The 22109-nt window shown below is 55.0% G+C and overlaps 8 protein-coding genes; 4 read left to right on the top strand and 4 right to left on the bottom strand.

Moving 5' to 3' along the window:
• Positions 1 to 91: 91 nt before the first annotated feature.
• Positions 92 to 343, bottom strand: CHC_T00001887001 (hypothetical protein). The gene has a single exon (XM_005712821.1). It carries the CDS (start codon positions 341 to 343, stop codon positions 92 to 94), a length of 252 nt encoding a protein of 83 aa, XP_005712878.1.
• Positions 344 to 1605: 1262 nt separating this feature from the next.
• CHC_T00001886001 (hypothetical protein) lies at positions 1606 to 1921 on the top strand. XM_005712820.1 is given in 2 exon segments: positions 1606 to 1902; positions 1903 to 1921. The coding sequence occupies 1 exon segment, from the start codon at positions 1606 to 1608 to the stop codon at positions 1900 to 1902; it is 297 nt and encodes a 98-aa protein (XP_005712877.1). The 3' UTR covers positions 1903 to 1921.
• Positions 1922 to 2025: 104 nt separating this feature from the next.
• CHC_T00001885001 (hypothetical protein) lies at positions 2026 to 2349 on the bottom strand. The gene has a single exon (XM_005712819.1). The coding sequence runs from the start codon at positions 2347 to 2349 to the stop codon at positions 2026 to 2028; it is 324 nt and encodes a 107-aa protein (XP_005712876.1).
• A 1834-nt stretch (positions 2350 to 4183) lies between these two features.
• Positions 4184 to 4591, bottom strand: CHC_T00009250001 (Sel1-repeat containing protein). The gene has a single exon (XM_005712818.1). It carries the CDS (start codon positions 4589 to 4591, stop codon positions 4184 to 4186), a length of 408 nt encoding a protein of 135 aa, XP_005712875.1.
• A 5782-nt stretch (positions 4592 to 10373) lies between these two features.
• On the top strand, positions 10374 to 10685 carry CHC_T00001884001 (hypothetical protein). The gene has a single exon (XM_005712817.1). It carries the CDS (start codon positions 10374 to 10376, stop codon positions 10683 to 10685), a length of 312 nt encoding a protein of 103 aa, XP_005712874.1.
• An 8-nt stretch (positions 10686 to 10693) lies between these two features.
• Positions 10694 to 11053, top strand: CHC_T00001883001 (hypothetical protein). Its single transcript, XM_005712816.1, has one exon. It carries the CDS (start codon positions 10694 to 10696, stop codon positions 11051 to 11053), a length of 360 nt encoding a protein of 119 aa, XP_005712873.1.
• Positions 11054 to 13666: 2613 nt separating this feature from the next.
• CHC_T00001882001 (hypothetical protein) lies at positions 13667 to 13924 on the top strand. XM_005712815.1 is given in 2 exon segments: positions 13667 to 13825; positions 13826 to 13924. 1 exon segment carries the CDS (start codon positions 13667 to 13669, stop codon positions 13823 to 13825), a length of 159 nt encoding a protein of 52 aa, XP_005712872.1. The 3' UTR covers positions 13826 to 13924.
• Positions 13925 to 19374: 5450 nt separating this feature from the next.
• CHC_T00009378001 (Sel1-repeat containing protein) lies at positions 19375 to 20366 on the bottom strand. XM_005712814.1 is given in 2 exon segments: positions 19375 to 19973; positions 19974 to 20366. The coding sequence occupies 1 exon segment, from the start codon at positions 20364 to 20366 to the stop codon at positions 19974 to 19976; it is 393 nt and encodes a 130-aa protein (XP_005712871.1). The 3' UTR covers positions 19375 to 19973.
• Positions 20367 to 22109: the final 1743 nt, after the last annotated feature.

The following is a 22109-nucleotide window of genomic DNA, read 5'->3' as shown; positions in this document are numbered from 1 at the left end:
CTCCCTTCCCGCCCCGCCGCCCACCGTTTAATAGTTTAGAATCCTCCTTCCGACCCGCGTACCTCCTCCGCAAGCGGCCGAGTCGCCTCTCTCACGGCCCCCACCCCCGCTCGCCTGCCAGAATAAAAGATGTCCGCACATGTGTCTTCCGTACGCCACCTCTGTCCGTGCTGCTAGTCAGCTCTCTGTCTCTGTCTCTGTCTCCCTCCCCGTCCCTCCGCCTCCGTGTGTGCCCCTGCCTCCGCGCCCCCTCCGACCCGTGCGCTCTCCCTCTCCCGCCGGCCCGGGCAACCCTCTCCCCTTCCCCGTCGGCCCCACGCCGGCACCCCGCCCCGCGCGCCATCTCGCGACCGCGTCCGCCCGGCTCGCGCGGGCCGGGGCGCCCACCTCGCCAATCGGCTCGCCAGACGCCGCGCCGACAAGGCCTGACACGCCCTCCACTGGCGCGCGGGCCGCCACACGTGGCCGCCGGCAGCCCTGCGCGCCGCGGTGCATATCGCGTATGATAAAAAACCTTACTTACAACCAGGGAGAACGCGGCGCGCTTAGGGGATTAGCGGGGATTAGCCGCCCCTCCCAGATCGCCCTCGAGACCCGCCGCCGCGGCCCGCGTCAGCACGCTCACCCCTGCACAGCCGCTGCTTCCCAAACCCGCGCGCGCGCCCGCCGCCAGGCCCGCCGCGCACCCGCCCCCGCCAAGTCACGCGCCGCGCGCAGCAGCGTCTCGCGAATGCATGACGGGCGCGGGAAGCGCCTTGCGCCCGGCGGATTGGCCAGAAACACACCCGCGATCCGCGCGACCCGCGCGACGCGTCGGCGCGAGTGCGTAGCCGCCGCCAGCTGAGCGCAGATACCCTACCTCCCTTCCGCGGCCGCACTCCGGAGGGCGGCAGAGCCCCCGGCTTCCATTCCCCCCGCCCGCCGGACGCGGGCTAACGCCGCACCGATTGGTAGGACAAGATATTTCGCCCGGACGCACGCCGACAAATGACCGCCCCCGTCCCGTCATACAGCGCCGCAAGCACTAGTCCACTTCAAATGCAACATTCCCTCGGCCTCGCGACTCAAAGACCTTGGTCGTGTTTACTGTGGGACGAGCAACGGCGGTGTTAAGTACCGGTGGAGCTGTGTACACGTGTAAGTACCTCCCGCACTCGCTTGCAAAAGGGAAAGCATGCCAACACATACTTGTACGCAGCAGCCGTGCACGACTGCAGCACCCGCTTTTCCTCACGTTACTCGCCATATCTTGTCTCCCCGCTCTTCACACGTGTCATTGAACAATTCATTCGCCCCTCCACCGCCGCGTCGCACCCGGTCGTCTCTCTCCTGTAACTGAACATGTTACAGGAGAGAGATACGTGGTGGACATGTCGGGGTGGAACTGCGCTGGAGGGAAAGCAGTACCCAAGGGTATTGTATGGGGAAGCCTGGAGCCCAACTTGAGTGGTGCAAATCTCCAATTCACAGGAAACCTCCACAAGTGCGATCCAGCCTTTTCTTTACTTTCCTTTCTTCTTGTCTTTAGAGCCCCTGACTTCTCCATACCTATATCGACATCTATGTCTTCACTTCTGACAACTGGATCTTGATCGTTTGCTGCGAATGCAATGCCAGACATTGACTGATATTGCACCTATCTCGCGGAACAACTTGCGTCGACTGCCTCTGGACCCGGTCATTAGTCTGTCCAACATCAACCCCTATGTGCTGCATACCGTCGTGCAAATGCGCATGTATTTGGAATCGAGCGAGGCTCTAGCGGAACACGGATGTCGCGGGGCTCAAGCGAGCGAAACATGTGCGGGCGCGTGGGAAGGGCGCTCATGGCCTTGTAAATTTTATGCAGACTCTGTGACACGGGAAACGCGGGAGAGAAGAGACACACACACACACAAGTAAATGCGAGCGCTTTTTTTTTAGCTTTTTTTTTAGCTTTTTTTTTTACGTGTCGTACCCTTCCCCGAGGGGGCAATTTGGTAATTATTTTGACGGAGCCTGACAAGTGTTTTATGGCACTAGTGCTTATCTCTCACATGGTACCCAATGCCCCTTGCAGGGACGGTGTTCTTCATTGGATCGAGTGACGACGCCGTCGTTCCGTAAAGGGAGAGGGAAGGACGTTGTCGGATGGCAGAGACTTGGCAGGCCGCTGCTTGGTACGAAAGGAGGGGCACGAAGGAGGAGGGGAACGGCAGCGAAACAATGTCTCGAGATAAACCAATTCTCAATGCCGTCACAACTCTCGATCGGGGCCGCTCTGCAACTTCTTACTTCGTATGTCATATTTCCATAGCGAACTGTGCCTTTCGCAACGCGCTTGCGCTCTTCTTCTCGCACGACATTCATGTGCGCCCCTTGCAATGCTCGATGTGCTTTTCACCCAACACGCGCTCCTATTCCCTGCCACATCTCTCAACCGACATCTTTCCTCTCTCCGTTCTCCCGACGCCTTTCTCTCCTCGAAAACCTGTTCGCCATCTCACAAAGGCGTCTTCTTCGGCACCCCCGGCAACCTCGGAAACGCCACTGGCGTTGCCTTCACCTTTCGTACAGCCACAATACACTTCTTCCTTCCGTCAACCTCTTCCGCCTCTTCCCCCTGCCCCTGCATCCACTCCCACGGCCACGCCTCGCGCACACCTTCCACCTTCCCGCCCAGCCTTCTGATGGCCTTCTTCGCGGCGGCGATCTCCTCAGCGCCCGCGCCCACGCTCTTTTGCGTGACAAACGCACCCCCGCCCCCTTTGCCAGCGGCACGCACAGTCCGCAGCAAACGCGCATTTCCGCCAACCACCGTGCCACGACCGCGTCATACCGTCCCCGATGCATCTTACTCTGCCCGACCTCCTCCGCCCTCCCCCACACGGACGTCACGTTGGGCAGGGCCAGCTCGCGTTCCACGATGTCGTGGAAGCGCGTCTTCTTGCGCGCGGCCTCGAGCAGCGCAACGTCCCACTGCGGCCTCGCGATGGCCAGGACGAGCCCCGGTAACCCCGCACCCGTGCCGACATCGACGACGCGCAGCCCGGTGGCAGCGGCCGCGGCCTCCGCATCCAGCGCCGGTAGCAGGCTCAGCGCGTCCACGACGTGCTTAAGAAGCACGGCATCGCGCGTGCGGATCGCCGTGAGGTTGTACCGCTTGCTCTCGCTCAGCAGCAGATCCGTGAGCCGCACGAGGGTGTTGAGCCGCGCCACGTCCAGGCCCTGCGAGTGGGCCGCGCGGCGCAGCACTGCGTGCGCGGGGGCGATGTTTTGCTGCGTCGCGCAGCCGCGCAGCGCCACGCGCCGCAGCGGCCGCGCCCGGCATGCAGATCGCGGCACGTGACGGGCGCGCCGGGTCGGCGGCGAGACGGCGAAAGCCATGCGGCAGGGGGTGGGTCACGGAGCCATGTAGACATGTAGACGAGGATGGTGTGCGTGGGGGCGGCGGGCGTGGAGGTTCGAAATATCTGCAATGAGATCGAGAAGGATCTGTGGGTAGGGACCCGATTTTGGGGGGCGTCGGCGGGAGTGTTGCCACGCGGTGTTAAGGATGTTATATTGCTTTTCCCTGCTTGAGGCTGCTGCGGTCACGGTCACGAGGCGAGCGGCAAGCCGGTGCGGCAGAGCAGTCGGAGGCCGACTGTGGGATCTGCTAAACTGGGCGACCCGTGCTGTGCTTTCGGGTAAGGAAAGTCGGCTGCTCTGCCTTTACTGGAAACGGAGTACCGGAAACGGAGTACCGTTAGCGTACAGATGAGTGTTTTCGATTAACACCGAGTCGCCGTTGGCCACAGGTTTCGGAGATTCGCCCACAACTCTGCCGTCCCGCTCCGTCGTCCTCCCTTTTGCCTGTCGTCCTCCCTTTTGCCTGTCGTCCTCCCTTTTGCCTGTCGTCCTCCCTTTTGCCTGTCTTCCTCTCCGGCTGAAGGAGAAGGCCCTCGCGGCGATGACGAATGCACTATAATACACGTGTTACTGTTGTCATATATAATATATAATATTTTAATATTTTAATAATAATTACAACCATAATAATTACAACCAAAACAATTACACCAAAAATGTGTTACATTACGCCGCCTATCCATGTGGTACTGTACCTCTCCCGACACTGCCCTCGCCTTCCATCCCGCCCCCGCCTTCCTCTGTTCTCAGTGAGAACAGAGAAGGCGGGGGAAGGCGGGGGCGTGAGAACTTCTCACTCACCCTCGTCCCGCGTACTGCCGTCTGATCTGTCCCGCTGCAACGCCGCAAGTTGGGCTACCGCCTCCGCGTTGTTGTCTTTCTCGACCGCCATCTCGTACAACTGTATCGCTCGATCCGTGTCGCGGGCCACCCCGTCCGCCCCGTCTCGCATCATGTTTCCAAGACACACCATTGACTTGCTCTGCTTCCGTTCCTTGATGTCCATCTCAAACAGCTCCACCGCACGCACCGCATTGCGCTCCACCCCTTCCGCTCCGTCCCTCAACATCATCGCAAGATTGCAAGTCGCGTTACCGGAATTTCCTTCCGCCATTGCACGATCATACAGTGCCACAGCTCGTACCGCGTCACGCTCTACTCCTTCGCCACCTTGTTTCAGCAAATTACCGAGGTTAACCATGGCATCGACGTCCTCACCCTTCTCGATAGCGCGTTCATACAGCTCCACTGATCTCACCGCGTTGCGCTCTACTCCTTCGGCACCTTCTGAGAGCAAAAGACCGAGTCTCACCATGGCATCGACGAGGTCACCCTTCTCGATAGCGCGCTCATACAGCTCCACTGATCGCACCACGTTACGCTCTACTCCTTCGGCACCTTGTTGGAGCAAAACACCGAGATTAAACATCGCACAGACGTGGTCACCCTTCTCGATAGCGCGCTCATACAGCTCCACTGATCGAACCGCGTTACGCTCTACTCCTTCGCCACCTTGTTGGAGCAAAAAACCGAGGTTATTCATGGCATCGACGTCCTCACCCTTCTCGATAGCGCGCTCATACAGCTCCACTGATCGCACCGCGTAACGCTCTACTCCTTGGGCACCTTGTTGGAGCAAATCACCGAGGTTAACCATGGCATCGACGTTCTCACCCTTCTCGATAGCGCGCTCATACAGCTCCACTGATCGCACCGCGTTGCGCTCTACTCCTTCGGCACCTTGTTGGAGCAAAAAACCGAGGTTATTCATGGCATCGACGTCCTCACCCTTCTCGATAGCGCGCTCATACAGCTCCACTGATCGCACCGCGTCACGCTCTACTCCTTCGCCACCTTGTTGGAGCCAAACACCGAGGTTAAGCATCGCAAGGACGTGGTCACCCTTCTCGATAGCGCGCTCATACAGCTCCACTGATCGCACCGCGTCACGCTCTACTCCTTCGGCACCTTGTCTCAGCAAATAACCGAGGTTATTCATGGCATCGACGCGGTCACCCTTCTCGATAGCGCGCTCATACAGCTCCACTGATCGCACCGCGTCACGCTCTACTCCTTCGCCACCTTGTTGGAGCCAAACACCGAGGTTAACCATGGCATCGACGTTCTCACCCTTCTCGATAGCGCGCTCATACAGCTCCACTGATCGCACCACGTTACGCTCTACTCCTTCGCCACCTTGTTTCAGCAAATTACCGAGGTTAACCATGGCACCGACGTGGTCACCCTTCTCGATAGCGCGCTCATACAGCTCCACTGATCGCACCGCGTTGCGCTCTACTCCTTCGGCTTGTTGGAGCAAATTACCGAGGTTATTCATGGCATCGACGTTCTCACCCTTCTCGATAGCGCGCTCATACAGCTCCACTGATCGCACCACGTTACGCTCTACTCCTTCGCCACCTTGTCTCAGCAAAAAACCGAGGTTAACCATGGCACCGACGTTCTCACCCTTCTCGATAGCGCGCTCATACAGCTCCACTGATCGAACCGCGTTACGCTCTACTCCTTCGGCACCTTGTTGGAGCAAAAAACCGAGGTTATTCATGGCATCGACGTGGTCACCCTTCTCGATAGCGCGCTCATACAGCTCCACTGATCGCACCGCGTTACGCTCTACTCCTTCGCCACCTTCTTGGAGCAAAACACCGAAGTTAAACATCGCAAGGACGTGGTCACCCTTCTCGATAGCGCGCTCATACAGCTCCACTGATCGCACCACGTTACGCTCTACTCCTTCGCCACCTTGTCTCAGCAAATTACCGAGGTTATTCATCGCCATGACGTTCTCACCCTTCTCGATAGCGCGCTCATACAGCTCCACTGATCGCACCGCGTCACGCTCTACTCCTTGGCCACCTTCTTGGAGCAAAACACCGAGGTTAAGCATCGCAACGACGTGGTCACCCTTCTCGATAGCGCGCTCATACAGCTCCACTGATCGCACCGCGTTACGCTCTACTCCTTCGCCACCTTGTCTCAGCAAATTACCGAGGTTAACCATGGCATCGACGTTCTCACCCTTCTCGATAGCGCGCTCATACAGCTCCACTGATCTCACCGCGTTGCGCTCTACTCCTTCGGCACCTTCTGAGAGCAAAAGACCGAGATTAAACATCGCAACGACGTCCTCACCATTCTCGATGGCGCGCTCATACAGCTCCATAGATCGCACTGCGTCAAGTGCTTCTTTCCCTTCTGTCTCTCTTGGCTCGAAAGCAACCCGCTCCCCAATCTGACGCAGCTCCCTATCCCTCGTGGAATAATGAAAGCGGTCGGCTTCTTGCTCCTCACTTTTCTTTTTCACCCACCGAGATACTCGTTTCACAAGATGTTCCCTTGCATCATGGCTGAATTCATCTTCCAGCAGGTTCGTTGCGTTTTCGTTATTTTCTATTCCAGTGATATCTGCCAACTCTTGTAGCTCTCTCATCACCGTATCCGTGCTCGCTTCGCGCTGTCGTTCCTCGCTAAAAAACTTCTCAACTTGAAAAATATTATTTCCTTCATCATCCGAGTACCGATTGGGCTCCAACTCTCTGCATTCACGAATAGTTAATCTGTAAAACACCGGCATCAGTGTCGGTGGCGGCATCCCACTGCTTATCGCTTCTCTGCGTCGGCGCAGGAAGCACCGCAGTTCCCTCATTGTCCATTTTCGAGCTGCAAACTCGGGAGAAAGAATGAAAACACCGACCTTCGCAGACTCCATAGCCTTCGTCATTTCATCCCGTCCGCAGTCCCCGGGCTCCATCGAGATTTTGTCGAGGAAGCAATTTAAACCTTGAGCTTGCAATTTCTCGGAAAGGGGACGTGCGATGAATAGCTTGTCTGGGCCAGCATGGCTTATGAACACATCGGGAGACCGTCTCTCTCGCCGTCTTCTACTTGGTCCCGTCTCTTGCCGGAAGCTTTCCTGCATTTTTTTGTGAATAGCAAAAGACAAGTTGGTGAGGTGCGGAGTGTGTTAAGAGTGTGTTATGCGTGAGAACGGCACTGGCTGTTAGAAAAACAGGGACGCGAAGGTTGAAGGCCGCGTTCAGCGCGTGGCACTCTTGTCGTTGTCGACGAAAGCGGAAACAGTGGCGACGTTCGTGTGGGTCAGTAGGGTGAGCTGATGTGCTTTCGCTTGTTCTTCCGTGAAGGAATGTTCGTGTGACTTCTTCGCGGAAAGAGGCACTCAGGGTGGAGCGATTTCCTATGCTCGTCAAAGAAGAAGGCGGCTGTTGAGCGGATTGTCGCTGCGTTGTGGGCACATCGTGAGTTTAGTAAGGCTGCTCTCGCTGTGTGAGGCATGATTAACGTTTGATTTTTAGCACTAGATTTTAGTTGAAATTTCAAGGGTTTCTTTGTTGTTCCGCGCAAGCTTCCAAGTGGAAGCTTGGCGGCTATCAAACGTGGAAGGAAGGGTGGAGGCCCTGAGTGAGAAAGACACGCACAGGTGAATAATTTAGAGAAAAAATAAAAAGACAACCGGACCCCAAACCCAAACCACCACTCGCGAGTCGCGTGTGCGTCGCGACTCGCGACGCACAAACATGACTTTTACGCCAGTAGTGGGAGCTTCAAGGGACTGCAGGGGCTTGTCCATCAGTATTACAGTAGTACAGTAGATTCCTTATTGAAAGTGTAAATGTGACATTAAAGGCATTTGTATGACGCTTTCTGGAATCGGATTTATACTGAATTTTCCTTACATCAAGAGATTGAAGTAATGGCTCTGGTACGGTCAAAAATGATACCACGGGCATGGTGGACGCCCTCGGACGTCTTTTAACAAGGAATTCCTTACACAAGGTTCCTTCAATCAAGGGATGACTGTACAGTACAGTAGTACAGTACAAAGCCCTGTAACAGTACCCTTCGGGTACCGTTACCTTCAGGTTTGCGAGAGTAGACAGAGAGGGCCATGTACAGGAGGGGTCGCGATATAGTGCCATCTTTGTTAGTGCCAGCTCCGATATAGTGCTACCCTTCTGCGGGTGGCACGAATTTTGAGCCAAAAATGAAGGGTCTCCAGAGAGGCAGTTGGATGGACGAACTGCCCGAGAGCCACTGCCGCCACGGAAAGATAGTATGCAGTTGCTAGCTCGAATAGAGACTATGAGAGTATGGCGGAAAAAGGCAAGGTCGACGATGCAATTGGACATCTGCAAAAGTGTAGGCTGGCATTTATGGCTGCGAAAAAGGAGGAAGTAATGCGACGGCTCGGCAGCTACTAATAACATAAAGGGAGATTCTGCGATTGGGGGGGTGACAGCTTGCAGAATTAGACAACACCTATATGGGAATCTAATTCTGCCAGCGATCGCCCTGGATCTACAGCTTTTAGCCTAACATAAATGCTTGATTAGACTTGAGTCTGTAGTCAAGATGGTAAGTATGAGTGATGGCGTCCTGCGAGGGGTTTTTTTCGAGCAGTGATGCAAGGAAATGGCTGCAAAAAGCCGTAAATCTCATTATCATACTGTGCCTGGTTCGATATAGTGCCGTTTTCAGCCCACTGACACAGGGTAGCACTATATCGCGACCCCCTGTACCTTTTTTGGGCAACGATGCAATTTGCGGGCAACAAGTCATTCATTAACCCGTGCCCGCGTCACGCGTCACGCCCACACCTGTCCACGTAGCGATTCCCCCGCGAGACCTCGCGGCGTCCCCCTGCACCGGCGCCCCCGCCACCGCGCCCAATGCCGCGTCGCGCTGACCACGCGCCGCCGCTCGCGCCCGGCGACCCGCACAGCTCCGCCCGGCGAACGGCCTTCCCCCGCTGCAACACGCCCGCTCGCATGGCGACCGAGACGCCGTTCTATACCGCGAACGCGTTTGCGGAGCGCTTGTGCCGCCTGCTCACCTCCGCGCGACGCTGGCGCCGGGGCCTGGCCTGGTGATGCTCAGCCACGGGTTCGCGTCGAGCAATTGTTGCGCATTCGTGACGACGCTGGCGGCGGTCGTCTTGGCGCGGCTGCCGGCGGGGCATGGCGGGGCGTGGGGTCGACTCCCTGATAGAAACGCCAGAACATACCGTACCTTCATATTTGGAGTACGGAAAGTACTTTTCGTTACGTTGTATGATTAGAAAAATGACTGCGGTCCCAGTGCCGTGCACGGTCACTCCGGCCATTAGCGTAATCGGTGACCGTGATCATTTTCTTGGATACATGGCGGCGTCATTCTGGGCTGCAACGCTAGGGGCCTGCGACTGTCGCTACCTCGTCTTCTCGTTTCCGCTTCTGGGAGGATGCCGGCGAGCCCGACTTGTGCCTGCGCCTCGCCACGCCTTGTTTTCGTCGTGCGGCACCAATCTCCTTCTGTCTACCAGATTCTTAACTTGCCCCTTTCTATTCTTCTTGACATGTTCGGAATCAAGATCCTCCTCTAGCTAGTGCCCCGCCTCTGACTTTCTCCTCTTCTTCACATGTTCAAAATCGGGATCCTCCTGTAGCTTTCGCTCGTGCCGCTGCTGTTCCGCTGGCTTGGCAGGCTTTCTTCGCTTTCTTTCTTCGCTTTTCTTCTGCTGTATTGTCCGTGGCGCACGAGCAGCGCCCGCCTTCAAATTCAGCCTCAACCGAAGCCCAGAGCTCCGAATCGAGGTTTCCCATGTCCAAAGAAAGTCTTTGTATCCGGGCAAACGTTTTTCGGAGCTCGACTGTACGCCAGCCATGTCTTCCAGGCGAGAGATAAGATCCCCGAGAAGCACAGGATCACGCCTCCTGACCAGCACAGGCATGTGTCCTGCTCGTCGACAGCGAGAACTGAGCTTGCGGCCAAAATGAGATACACATCGTGCCTCACAGTTGTCGGGGCAACTGCCGCATATCTCATCGCTAAAATCACACGCGTATTTACATATGCTACACACTATCCGCGCACCAAGTCCAAGCCCGGGTCCCAGTTGTTTGTTCTTGACAAGTCCCCTTTCTTGCAATGGATAGAGCATCAACATTCACTCATTTTTCGTTGCTATGCGCTACCTTTGGTTGCGGGGCAACAGCGACTGCTGCATTGCCGTTTGTAGAACTGCGGATGTAATTTCCATGTACGGTATGAGTGGTATAGGTAGTCCCACCGATGCGGTACAAATGACCACACTAATCGAGGCAACACTTGCCGTCATGGGATGGACTGCACCCCTGCCTTTTAAAATTTCCTTGTGGTCTCGTCTGGTAGCCCCTGTTGTGGATTTAGTGCCCCTTCTGCCACCTGTTGTGCAACATGAAAGCGTCGCTGTGTTCAGGAGTCAAGGCAGTTGGCGGAACGATTTGTGCTGCTGGTAGTGCGGAGAATGCGCTTACTGCTAAGACATCTATTGAGGAAGGAGCTTTCTACGCGGGAGACGTGCAAACTTCCGTTCTATGCCCTTTGTAGGGCTTCGAGATATGTTTCTTCGTTGCTGGCTCGCTTTTGGCGAGCCGCTTCGGACGAAGTGGTGCCATTGTCTCGTGGATTACTGCGAGGCACATCTGGAGAGCCGTATTCCGACGGCGAGACAGAGACATGCGCCGCAATTCCATTCCGGATCATGCGGTACAGGAATAAAATTGGCGATGGGGAACTTGGGACTGCGAAGCCGCAACTTGGGTGGAGATGTCTTGCGCTGGGGTTTGGAGTTGCATTTTGGGAGCTGAGGAGGTTGTACTCGTAAAAGCGGGGGGGGGGGGTAACTAATAGTGTAAAAGCGGGGGGTAACTAGTAGTTACCCCCCCGCTTTTACAAGTACAAGTTACTAACTAGAGGGGGGAGGGCCTTGCTGTGACGTTTCATGTGATTGGGGGAGGGGGCGAGCGTGACGGATTTGGGGCATCGCTGTAACCCAGAAGGTATCGGTGGGTCCGGGCGCTGCATGGCCGGGGGCCGAGGGCGAGCTTGTGTGACGGAGACCGCCTTCGAATGGCCGGCACGGAAGATGTGGCCGGCACGGAAGATGTGTTGCTCACGAATAAGGGGGCGCCAGACGTGTCAGAACAGCATGAGTTGCCACGCGACACGGTTAGCACGGGCGTGCCTGCGAAAGATTTGAACATGGAGATGTCATTGAACCGGTCGTGGCGACGTCGTTTGATGCGCCGGATTTTGCCCTCATCAATGTCGCGGTCGAGAGGTTTCGCAAGGTCGAGAGCTGCCAGAGGCGCCCCCAAGGTGGAGACCACGCGAGGGAACATCGTGCGCGCGGCGGACGATGACGGCGACGGGCAGGTGGACATAATGCTCAGCCAAGGTTGTCGCAAGGAGTTTTCGGGGGGCCGCCAGCTGATGAGGAACGAGATAGAGTTGGACGATAAGTCGCACGACCGCTAGGTGTGGGGCCTGAACGAATGATGAGACGGGTGCGGGGGGAGAAGGGGGGCGCAGATGGGGGAATGCCGAATATTGATACGGTGAATTTCAACGTAGGCGCGGCGTCCAAGATGGATCGGGTCATGGTCAGGTAGACATCAGGGAGTGGGCGATGGTCTTGACAGATGTACAAGTGGACAGGATTGTGTCATATCGGACGTTACAAGGCTGGTGGAAATTACTGTAGTGTCCTAGTATCAAAAACTTTTTATTGCTATTGATTTTTTCTAAATTTTTGTAGGGGGGCCGAATCTGGCTGGCTTTATATTATAGTTTCTGTACAGTACAAGTACAGTGCCTCCTACGATATAGTGCTATAGCGTGACATACCTCTAGCTATGGCACTATTGGAGGGATGGCACTATATAAAGGAGGCTCAAATACATATATTTGGGGACAAAGCACACTGCTAACACAAACACAACATAGCCTGTATAACACAAATAACTTCATCCTTTGAGTACTGAACCATGCCGGATGATACACGTGTGAGCTTATGATAACCTGTGCCAGAGGGTGAGCCATAGCACTATATAGAGGGAGGCACTACTAAAGTAGGCACTATTGAGCGACCCCCCCTGTACTATTTTCTCTTCTCTATGGCACCTGACCGGGTCGAACACCTCCCCCAACAGCTCGCTCAGGTCAGCGCTAATGACGCTTAGATTCACATCATAGTCCAAATCTTTTAGTTTAAAGGAGCTCCCGCACCTTCTACCTCTCGCGGCTCCGCCTGGCGCTTGCTCTCTTCCGCACCGCCCTCGCCCTCGGGACCGCCACGCGCGCCGCTTTCGCCGCCTTCGCCTTCGCCCCTTCGCCTTCGCCCCTTCGCCTTCGCCCGCCCGGCCCGCCGCCGCCGCCGCCAGCCCGTGTCCCACCATCAGAGCCCTTCCCCGCCGTCCCTCCCCGCCGCCGCGTCCCTCCCCACCGCCGCCGCCTCCATCGCCGCCAGTAGCAGCCCGAGCTCCTCCGAGACCGGCGACATCACGCCTAGCCCGCGGCGACAGCAGCACGTCCAGCTCCTCGAGCGCGCCCCCGCCCTCCATCCCGCCGCTGCTGCTGCCCCCGCTCATCCTTGCGCGCTGCCGGCACGAGGGGGGAGGGTGGGATGCAGACGTGGTCAATGTGGGCGAGGGAAGCAAGTTCATTTCTTCAGGCACAACAACAGTGTGGTCGGAATATGGCGGAAGCAAGCGACGCTCGCACTTTATCGACTACTCCGCGGGAGCCACAGCTGTATTGGAAGGAGATCGTCGTTGCGGAATAGAATTCAAATAAGTTTTTTAGGTTTGCATGCGCCCGGATGTTGCCGGAATGCTATCCTGTGCAGCAGAGGCAACACATGGCCTTGCGCCAGTTGTAGCACCCAATATCGTACAAAAGATGAGGGATATCTGCTTTAGGATTGGGATGAGAGCACGTGGAAACGTGGTTATGCTATGGTGGCAGTTTGCAGCTGAGGGGGGGAGGGCGGAAACTGCTCTAGGTTGGGAGCACGGAGAAGAGAGAAAAGTGGCCATGCTAAGCTCACAGTTTGCAGCCTAAGTGGATGGTACAGTATTGGAGCAAACGCAAGGGCAACCTTCAGCCGATGTTATTGGAGAAACGTGAGAGCCATGAGGGTGACGAGAAAGAAAGACACAAATTGACGAGACAGTTCGGAGTGTATGATGTGTGCGTAAATGACACAGCCTGTGTTTTGATTGTGCTAACTGCTGCGAGTTGCGGCGTTGGAACAAGTACATATGTTTGTTCGGCGAATACAAAAGCGGGCTTTCAGTATCACTTTAGGAACTGTACCTGGCACCGCCCACGCCCTCACGCTCTCAAGCTGTCCTGCATGACAGGAGCAGAGAGCTGCTTGCGAACGAGGCTCTAGGTGCATCGCAGAAATGCATCAAGTGACACAACCAGCCCCTGAATGGCTATCACTGTACTTGCTGCATCGCGAGTAGCAAGAATACCGAAGGCTGGGGTACGTTTCATGTTGATGGTCGCTACGTTCAGTCTGAGAACATCAACTCTTCTCCGACTCTTCATGAGTTGTTCGGCATTCATCAATGTCATGGATGAGATGTGATTTGAAGTTGGAGAGTGTACGTTTCAGTGATATGTAGGGTGCGCGGAATGGTGGACTTAGTTATGACTAAAGCAGAAAAAGAGGTGAGTTTTGTTTTTGTTTGTTCAAGTTTGAAAGGAAGGAATCGAAAAGGTGTGTTGTGTACCACTGCACTCCCCTGAGGCTTCACGCGGAGCAGCAATGCAAGCTCCGTTTCTAATGCGGTGACATCACCGCATTGGAAACGGAGCTTGTCAACAAGAACGATGCGACGGTGTCCGTGAGGGAGAGGGCGAACGATCGTTACTGAACGAGGGTGTGATCTCTGGCAGTCGTGTACTTGGTGTACACGTGCGGTGTGGGTGAATCATGACACGACATCGCAATGGATTACGGGGGGGACGCGCAATAGTGCCGCTTTTATTATTGCCACCCTCGAATTAGTGCCGCGAAAACCGGCAGACACAGCTTCTGCCACGTGTCATGCACGCCGTCGTCATCGCCCACTCCTCATGCTGCGCAGCTCAAATTGGTGATGGCACCTCACTCAAAGACCCTAACATGATTCCTGAAAAGACCGCCAAAGCGAAGCGTACGCGCCTTACGATTGCACAGAAAATCGAGGTTGGGCATCTGCTGCAGGTCGGAAAGTTGGTCGAAATGAAACAGAAATTGATAAATCTATGGTGGATGGTATAGTAGGGTTTCTCTCCCGACTGAGCCTGGTGCCAGAAGACGGCCTTGCAGAAACTACAGAATTCTGCAGGAAAGATGTGGAGGAATAGATTGAGATCGAGACTAATGAGCTTGTGGCAGAAGCTTCTATTAGTGATGCTTGCGATTCAATACATTATGGTGGAGAGCTACAGAATCAGTCTGCCAGTGATGCTATGATGGATGATTGTGTGGCAGAAGACGAGTGTGAAATTACGGAGAGGCGGGCCGTACCGAGTGCTGTACCCGTACATGCCCCCCTTTCTTGAACAGAGCACCCATCACTGGAACAAAAACTTTATTGCAAATTTTATTGTGATTCAGCTTCTACCGGTAAAGGACTCTACTTTTGAGTGAAAAACGTTCAGTGACAATGACGTAAATCGTTCAAAAATGCAAATGGCGCAATTTGACATGCAGAATCCGACTTGGCGCCCTTTTTGCCATCGGAAAACAAACTTTGGTGAAACCTCGGTGCAAATTGGGGCATTAGAGCTCATTCCGCTTCTCCTCACACCACGGCCACCACACCATGACCAAGAAGACCAGTCGCGAGAGGAAAGAAGAGCACTACTTCAACCGAGCCGTCATTGCTATCGATAATGGCGCAACTAGGCGCGAGGCTGCCCGACTTGCCCGGCTCCCTTTGGCGACTTTTCAGTACAGATTCGCACACAGAGGTGAATCAAAAAAAGCACGCACCTACATATCCCCCGATGAGGAGCAAGTCATTGTTGACCTTGTTCTTTCGTACTCTCGCCGCGGCTTCCCCCTCAAACGGACAGACGTCGCAGATGCTGTCCAATTGATGGTGACTTCGTTTTCAGCCGAACGCCAGAATACAATACCTTTTATTGAGGGGCGCCCTGGACGAAAGTTTCTATCACTCTTTTCTAAGCGCCACCGAGAAAAGATCAAATTCGGAAGGGCCTCTACAGAGGAAGAGACTCGCTGGAAAGCAACCAATGCCGAAAATCTGACGACCCATTTTGCAGAATTGGAACGGCTAATTCGTGTGTACAACTTGGACTCTTCGCGCATTGCCAACCTAGACGAAAGTGGTATGACACCAAGCAAAGATTGTGCACAGTCGAATAGAAGAAAGTCCTACAGTGCTCGAGGACAGAAGTCTCTTCAGAGATCACCAGAGTTTAGGAATGTTAAACGAATAACAGTCATGCCCGTGATATTTGCCAATGGGGATGTTGGTCGCCCTTTATTTGTTGTCGAGGGTAAATCTCTAAAGTATCGCACTGTTGAGCTCAATGGGGCACCTGTCATGGAGACGGTTGCCGATTGTCTTCCTCGAGGAAGTGTCATAACCACAAGAGAGGATGTGGCTGGGGTGGACAGCAAAAACTTCCTGCGCTGAGCAAAATATTTTGCGGATGATGTCAAGGACCTCACAGAAAATGGCAGGAAGGTTCTTTTAATTTTGGATGGCTATCGAAGCCATATGGGGTACCGGGTTCTACATACTCTGAAGCAAGCTGGGATTGTGGTATACGCATTGCCTGCGCATACAAGCGGCACAACCCAACCTCTGGATGTTGGGGTTTTCGGTCCATTTAAAGAACACATTCGCAGCTGTGTCGAACAGCTTTCTTCCCCTACAGAATGGAAGAGCTACGACGTGTTTGACTATATGAAGGTAATGCGAGAGGCATATGGCAAGGCGTTCACGCGAGCACATGTGACCTCTGCTTTTAGGAAATCTGGTATATGGCCACTCAATGCTGGTGCCCTCATCGACGTGCCCCGTCCGCAGTGTTCTATCAATAACATATCTTTGGCGACAGTCTCGGAAATGAAGGAAATGCTAGAAAAGAAACGCTTGGTGTACAAGGATAGTTTAGGCGTACAACCGCGCGTGCTACAATGCGGTTATGTTGACACATCGGCTGGGTTGACCCTGACAACGGATGTCGCGATGGAGTTGGCAAGGTGTAAGGACGCTATGGGAAGAGCTAGGCGGGCAGTAAGGCAGGAGAGGGAGGCCGATGTAGAGCAACGTGCAGCTGAGGCTGTGGAGCGGACTAGAGCACAGCGCTTAACGCTACGGGAGAAAGCGCTTGCTTTCCGTGTGCACCATTATAAGGATGCGACCATTTATCCAAGGTCTCTGTTGGTACGTCGCCAGATTGCGAAGAAGAGAACTTCCGCTCGGCGTGCCGCAATCTTCAAGAAGGCAGCACAGGAGGTTGCACCGTCCCCGAATAGCAATTAGAATTAAAAATTGCAATGTCGAAATGCATCAGCCAGTGAAATGTCCGTGCAAATAATGGGTGCTTTTTCTGTGGTTGCAACCTCTCCGATACCCGGACCGAAAGACGCCGTTCATGCCGATGTATGAGCCTTTTGGCTCCTGAGATCAGAAAAGCAGGTACGTGGAGACTGTCAGTTTTCCAAACAGTCAAAAATTTTTCTCCGATGCCGCTTGCTTCTTGTTTTTACATTTATTTTTCTAATCATGTTCAACTTAGGGGGTACCCCACTAGTAGTGCTAGCCAGGCTGTTTGGGTCTTTGGAGAGTCTGGGTGTGGAGTGCGATGTGAGCAATGCCTTATCGCACTTGAGGTCCGCAAAACGAGCTTTTCTAGAAGCTAGGTATGAGAGACAGGGTCAAAGGCAACAACAGCAGACTCTAATAACAGAGTTCTGGCCGGGTAGTGGTTCTGCCATCTGATTGTGCCGCTCAGAATTAGTGCCGTATTATTAGTCTTTACACGGGACGGCACTAATGCGTAGGGTCGAGTGGCTGTTTTTTTTTATAATAACAAAAGGGCGAAGTTTTTGGAACGATAGGATTACACCTACAGTACAGTATCTGGTACTTTATCCATAAAATAAAGCCAAACCGCTGGCCGCCCGAGACTCGGGAGAAGGGGCCATCGCAATCGGCCATCGGTGTTCTTGGCATCACATGCTTTCCTTCATTGGAGCACAGAAGTGTACAAAAAGCGTGGACGGAATGTTACTTGCACCCCTTCTGAATTACAGTAACAGCGAGGATAGTTTTCTGCGGAAACGTGTGACACGTGTTCCAGTAGAGTTGCAGCTGCCATTGTTGAAACAAGAAACTCGCAAACCTCTTTTCTTCGTCGTCACTACTCTCGCTCCAACTTATCCGTCTCGCTGCTGACGGTGATCAGACTGCCTATCGTGGTCGGTGTGTCACTGGGGGCCGCTTGTTTCACCTGTGCCGGCCAGGATACTTTCCCTTTTGCCTAGTGCTTATCTCTCACATGGTAGCCGATGCCCCTTGCAGAGACGGTGTTCTTCATTGGATCGAGTGACGACGCCGACGTTCCGTGAAGGGAGAGGGAAGGACGTTGTCGGATGGCAGAGACTTGGCAGGCCGCTGCTTGGTACGAAAGGAGGGGCACGAAGGAGGAGGGGAACGGCAGCGAAACAATGTCTCGAGATAAACCAATTCTCAATGCCGTCACAACTCTCGATCGGGGCCGCTCTGCAACTTCTTACTTCGTATGTCATATTTCCATAGCGAACTGTGCCTTTCGCAACGCGCTTGCGCTCTTCTTCTCGCACGACATTCATGTGCGCCCCTTGCAATGCTTGATGTGCTTTTCACCCAACACGCGCTCCTATTCCCTGCCACATCTCTCAACAGACATCTTTCCTCTCTCCGGTCTCCCGACGCCTTTCTCTCCTCGAAAACCTGTTCGCCATCTCACAAAGGCGTCTTCTTCGGCACCCCCAGCAACCTCGGAAACGCCACTAGCGTTGCCTTCACCTTTCGTACAGCCACAATACACTTCTTCCTTCCGTCAACCTCTTCCGCCTCTTCCCCCTGCCCCTGCATCCACTCCCACGGCCACGCCTCGCGCACACCTTCCAGCTTCCCGCCCAGCCTTCTGATGGCCTTCTTCGCGGCGGCGATCTCCTCAGCGCCCGCGCCCACGCTCTTTTGCGTCAAAAACGCACCCCCGCCCCCTTTGCCAGCGGCACGCACAGTCCGCAGCAAATGCGTATTTCCGCCAACCACCGTGCCACGACCGCGTCATACCGTCCCCGATGCATCTTACTCTGCCCGACCTCCTCCGCCTTCCCCCACACGGACGTCACGTTGGGCAGGGCCAGCTCGCGTTCCACGATGTCGTGGAAGCGCGTCTTCTTGCGCGCGGCCTCGAGCAGCGCAACGTCCCACTGCGGCCTCGCGATGGCCAGGACGAGCCCCGGTAACCCCGCACCCGTGCCGACATCGACGACGCGCAGCCCGGTGGCAGCGGCCGCGGCCTCCGCATCCAGCGCCGGTAGCAGGCTCAGCGCGTCCACGACGTGCTTAAGAAGCACGGCATCGCGCGTGCGGATCGCCGTGAGGTTGTACCGCTTGCTCTCGCTCAGCAGCAGATCCGTGAGCCGCACGAGGGTGTTGAGCCGCGCCACGTCCAGGCCCTGCGAGTGGGCCGCGCGGCGCAGCACCGCGTGCGCGAGGGCGATGTTTTGCTGCGTCGCGCAGCCGCGCAGCGCCACGCGCCGCAGCGGCCGCGCCCGGCATGCAGATCGCGGCACGTGACGGGCGCGCCGGGTCGGCGGCGAGACGGCGAAAGCCATGCGGCAGGGGGTGGGTCACGGAGCCATGTAGACATGTAGACGAGGATGGTGTGCGTGGGGGCGGCGGGCGTGGAGGTTCGAAATATCTGCAATGAGATCGAGAAGGATCTGTGGGTAGGGACCCGATTTTGGCGGGCGTCGGCGGGAGTGTTGCCACGCGGTGTTAAGGATGTTATATTGCTTTTCCCTGCTTGAGGCTGCTGCGGTCACGGTCACGAGGCGAGCGGCAAGCCGGTGCGGCAGAGCAGTCGGAGGCCGACTGTGGGATCTGCTAAACTGGGCGACCCGTGCTGTGCTTTCGGGTAAGGAAAGTCGGCTGCTCTGCCTTTACTGGAAACGGAGTACCGGAAACGGAGTACCGTTAGCGTACAGATGAGTGTTTTCGATTAACACCGAGTCGCCGTTGGCCACAGGTTTCGGAGATTCGCCCACAACTCTGCCGTCCCGCTCCGTCGTCCTCCCTTTTGCCTGTCTTCCTCTCCGGCTTCTCCTTCTCCGGAAGGAGAAGGCCCTCGCGGCGATGACGAATGCACTATAATACACGTGTTACTGTTGTCATATATAATATATAATAATTACAACCAAAACAATTACACCAAAAATGTGTTACATTACGCCGCCTATCCATGTAGTACTGTACCTCTCCCGCCCTCGCTGCCCTCGCCTTCCATCCCGCCCCCGCCTTCCTCTGTTCTCGCTCACCCTCGTCCCACGTAGTACGCGGGACGCGCGATTTCATTAAATCATGTTTTTTCGCGCATTTGCGCGCAAAAACTGCCAGATAATGCTGCAAAATGAAAAAATCACCACTTCGGCCTTCCTCAGACGACTGCAACGATAATCGCGATCAACCATCGAAATCGAGATCCCCCATGCTTTCCTAGGGTCCCTGCAGCCCATCTCCATCATTGTCCAAAGTCCTTTCTTCATGAAGAATCATGAAGTTTCTCAGTTTCTGCATGAAAAAACAGGCAAAAAGCAAAAATGAAAAAATAACCCGAAATCGCGGCCGCGTACTGCCGTCTGATCTGTCCCGCTGCAACGCCGCAAGTTGGGCTACCGCCTCCGCGTTGTTGTCTTTCTCGACCGCCATCTCGTACAACTGTATCGCTCGATCCGTGTCGCGGGCCACCCCGTCCGCCCCGTCTCGCATCATGTTTCCAAGACACACCATTGACTTGCTCTGCTTCCGTTCCTTGATGTCCATCTCAAACAGCTCCACCGCACGCACCGCATTGCGCTCCACCCCTTCCGCTCCGTCCCTCAACGTCATCGCAAGATTGCAAGTCGCGTTACCGGAATTTCCTTTCGCCATTGCACGATCATACAGTGCCACAGCTCGTACCGCGTCACGCTCTACTCCTTCGCCACCTTGTTTCAGCAAATTACCGAGGTTAACCATAGCATCGACGTCCTCACCCTTCTCGATAGCGCGCTCATACAGCTCCATAGATCGCACTGCGTTACGCTCTACTCCTTCGGCACCTTGTTGGAGCAAAACACCGAGGTTAACCATGGCATAGACGTTCTCACCCTTCTCGATAGCGCGCTCATACAGCTCCACTGATCGCACCGCGTTGCGCTCTACTCCTTCGGCACCTTGTCTCAGCAAATTACCGAGGTTATTCATGGCATAGACGCTCTCACCCTTCTCGATAGCGCGTTCAAACAGCTCCACTGATCGTACCGCGTCACGCTCTACTCCTTCGGCACCTCGTCTCAGCAAATTACCGAGGTTATTCATGGCATTGACGTACTCACCCTTCTCGATAGCGCGTTCATACAGCTCCACTGATCGCACCGCGTTGCGCTCTACTCCTTCGGCACCTTGTTGGAGCAAAAAACCGAGGTTATTCGTGGCATAGACGTTCTCACCCTTCTCGATAGCGCGTTCGTACAGCTTCATAGATCTCACCGCGTTACGCTCTACTCCTTCGGCTCCTTCTGAGAGCAAAAGACCGAGGTTAACCATGGCATCGACGTTCTCACCCTTCTCGATAGCGCGCTCATACAGCTCCATAGATCGCACCGCGTTACGCTCTACTCCTTCGCCACCATGTTTCAGCAAAAGACCGAGGCTAACCATGGCATCGACGTGGTCACCCTTCTCGATAGCGCGCTCATACAGCTCCACTGATCGCACCGCGTTGCGCTCTACTCCTTCGCCACCTTGTTTCAGCAAATTACCGAGATTAAACATCGCAACGACGTCCTCACCCTTCTCGATAGCGCGCTCATACAGCTCCACTGATCGCACCGCGTTGCGCTCTAATCCTTCGGCACCTTGTTGGAGCAAAAAACCGAGGTTAACCATGGCATAGACGTTCTCACCCTTCTCGATAGCGCGCTCATACAGCTCCACTGATCGCACCGCGTTGCGCTCTACTCCTTCGGCACCTTGTTGGAGCAAAAAACCGAGGTTATTCATGGCATCGACGTCCTCACCCTTCTCGATAGCGCGCTCATACAGCTCCACTGATCGCACCGCGTTACGCTCTACTCCTTCGCCACCTTCTGAGAGCAAAAGACCGAGATTAAACATCGCACTGACGTGGTCACCCTTCTCGATAGCGCGCTCATACAGCTCCACTGATCGCACCACGTTACGCTCTACTCCTTCGGCACCTTGTTTCAGCAAATTACCGAAATTAAACATCGCATTGACGTTCTCACCCTTCTCGATAGCGCGTTCATACAGCTCCACTGATCGCACCGCGTTACGCTCTACTCCTTCGCCACCTTGTTTCAGCAAAAGACCGAGGCTAACCATGGCATCGACGTGGTCACCCTTCTCGATAGCGCGCTCATACAGCTCCACTGATCGCACCACGTTGCGCTCTACTCCTTCGCCACCTTGTTTCAGCAAATTACCGAGATTAAACATCGCAACGACGTCCTCACCCTTCTCGATAGCGCGCTCATACAGCTCCATAGATCGCACTGCGTCAAGTGCTTCTTTCCCTTCTGTCTCTCTTGGCTCGAAAGCAACCCGCTCCCCAATCTGACGCAGCTCCCT

Source organism: Chondrus crispus, genomic scaffold (assembly GCF_000350225.1).
Source record: "Chondrus crispus Stackhouse genomic scaffold, scaffold_117, whole genome shotgun sequence".
Lineage (NCBI taxonomy): Eukaryota > Rhodophyta > Florideophyceae > Gigartinales > Gigartinaceae > Chondrus > Chondrus crispus.
This window is presented reverse-complemented; position numbering and strand designations above follow the sequence as displayed.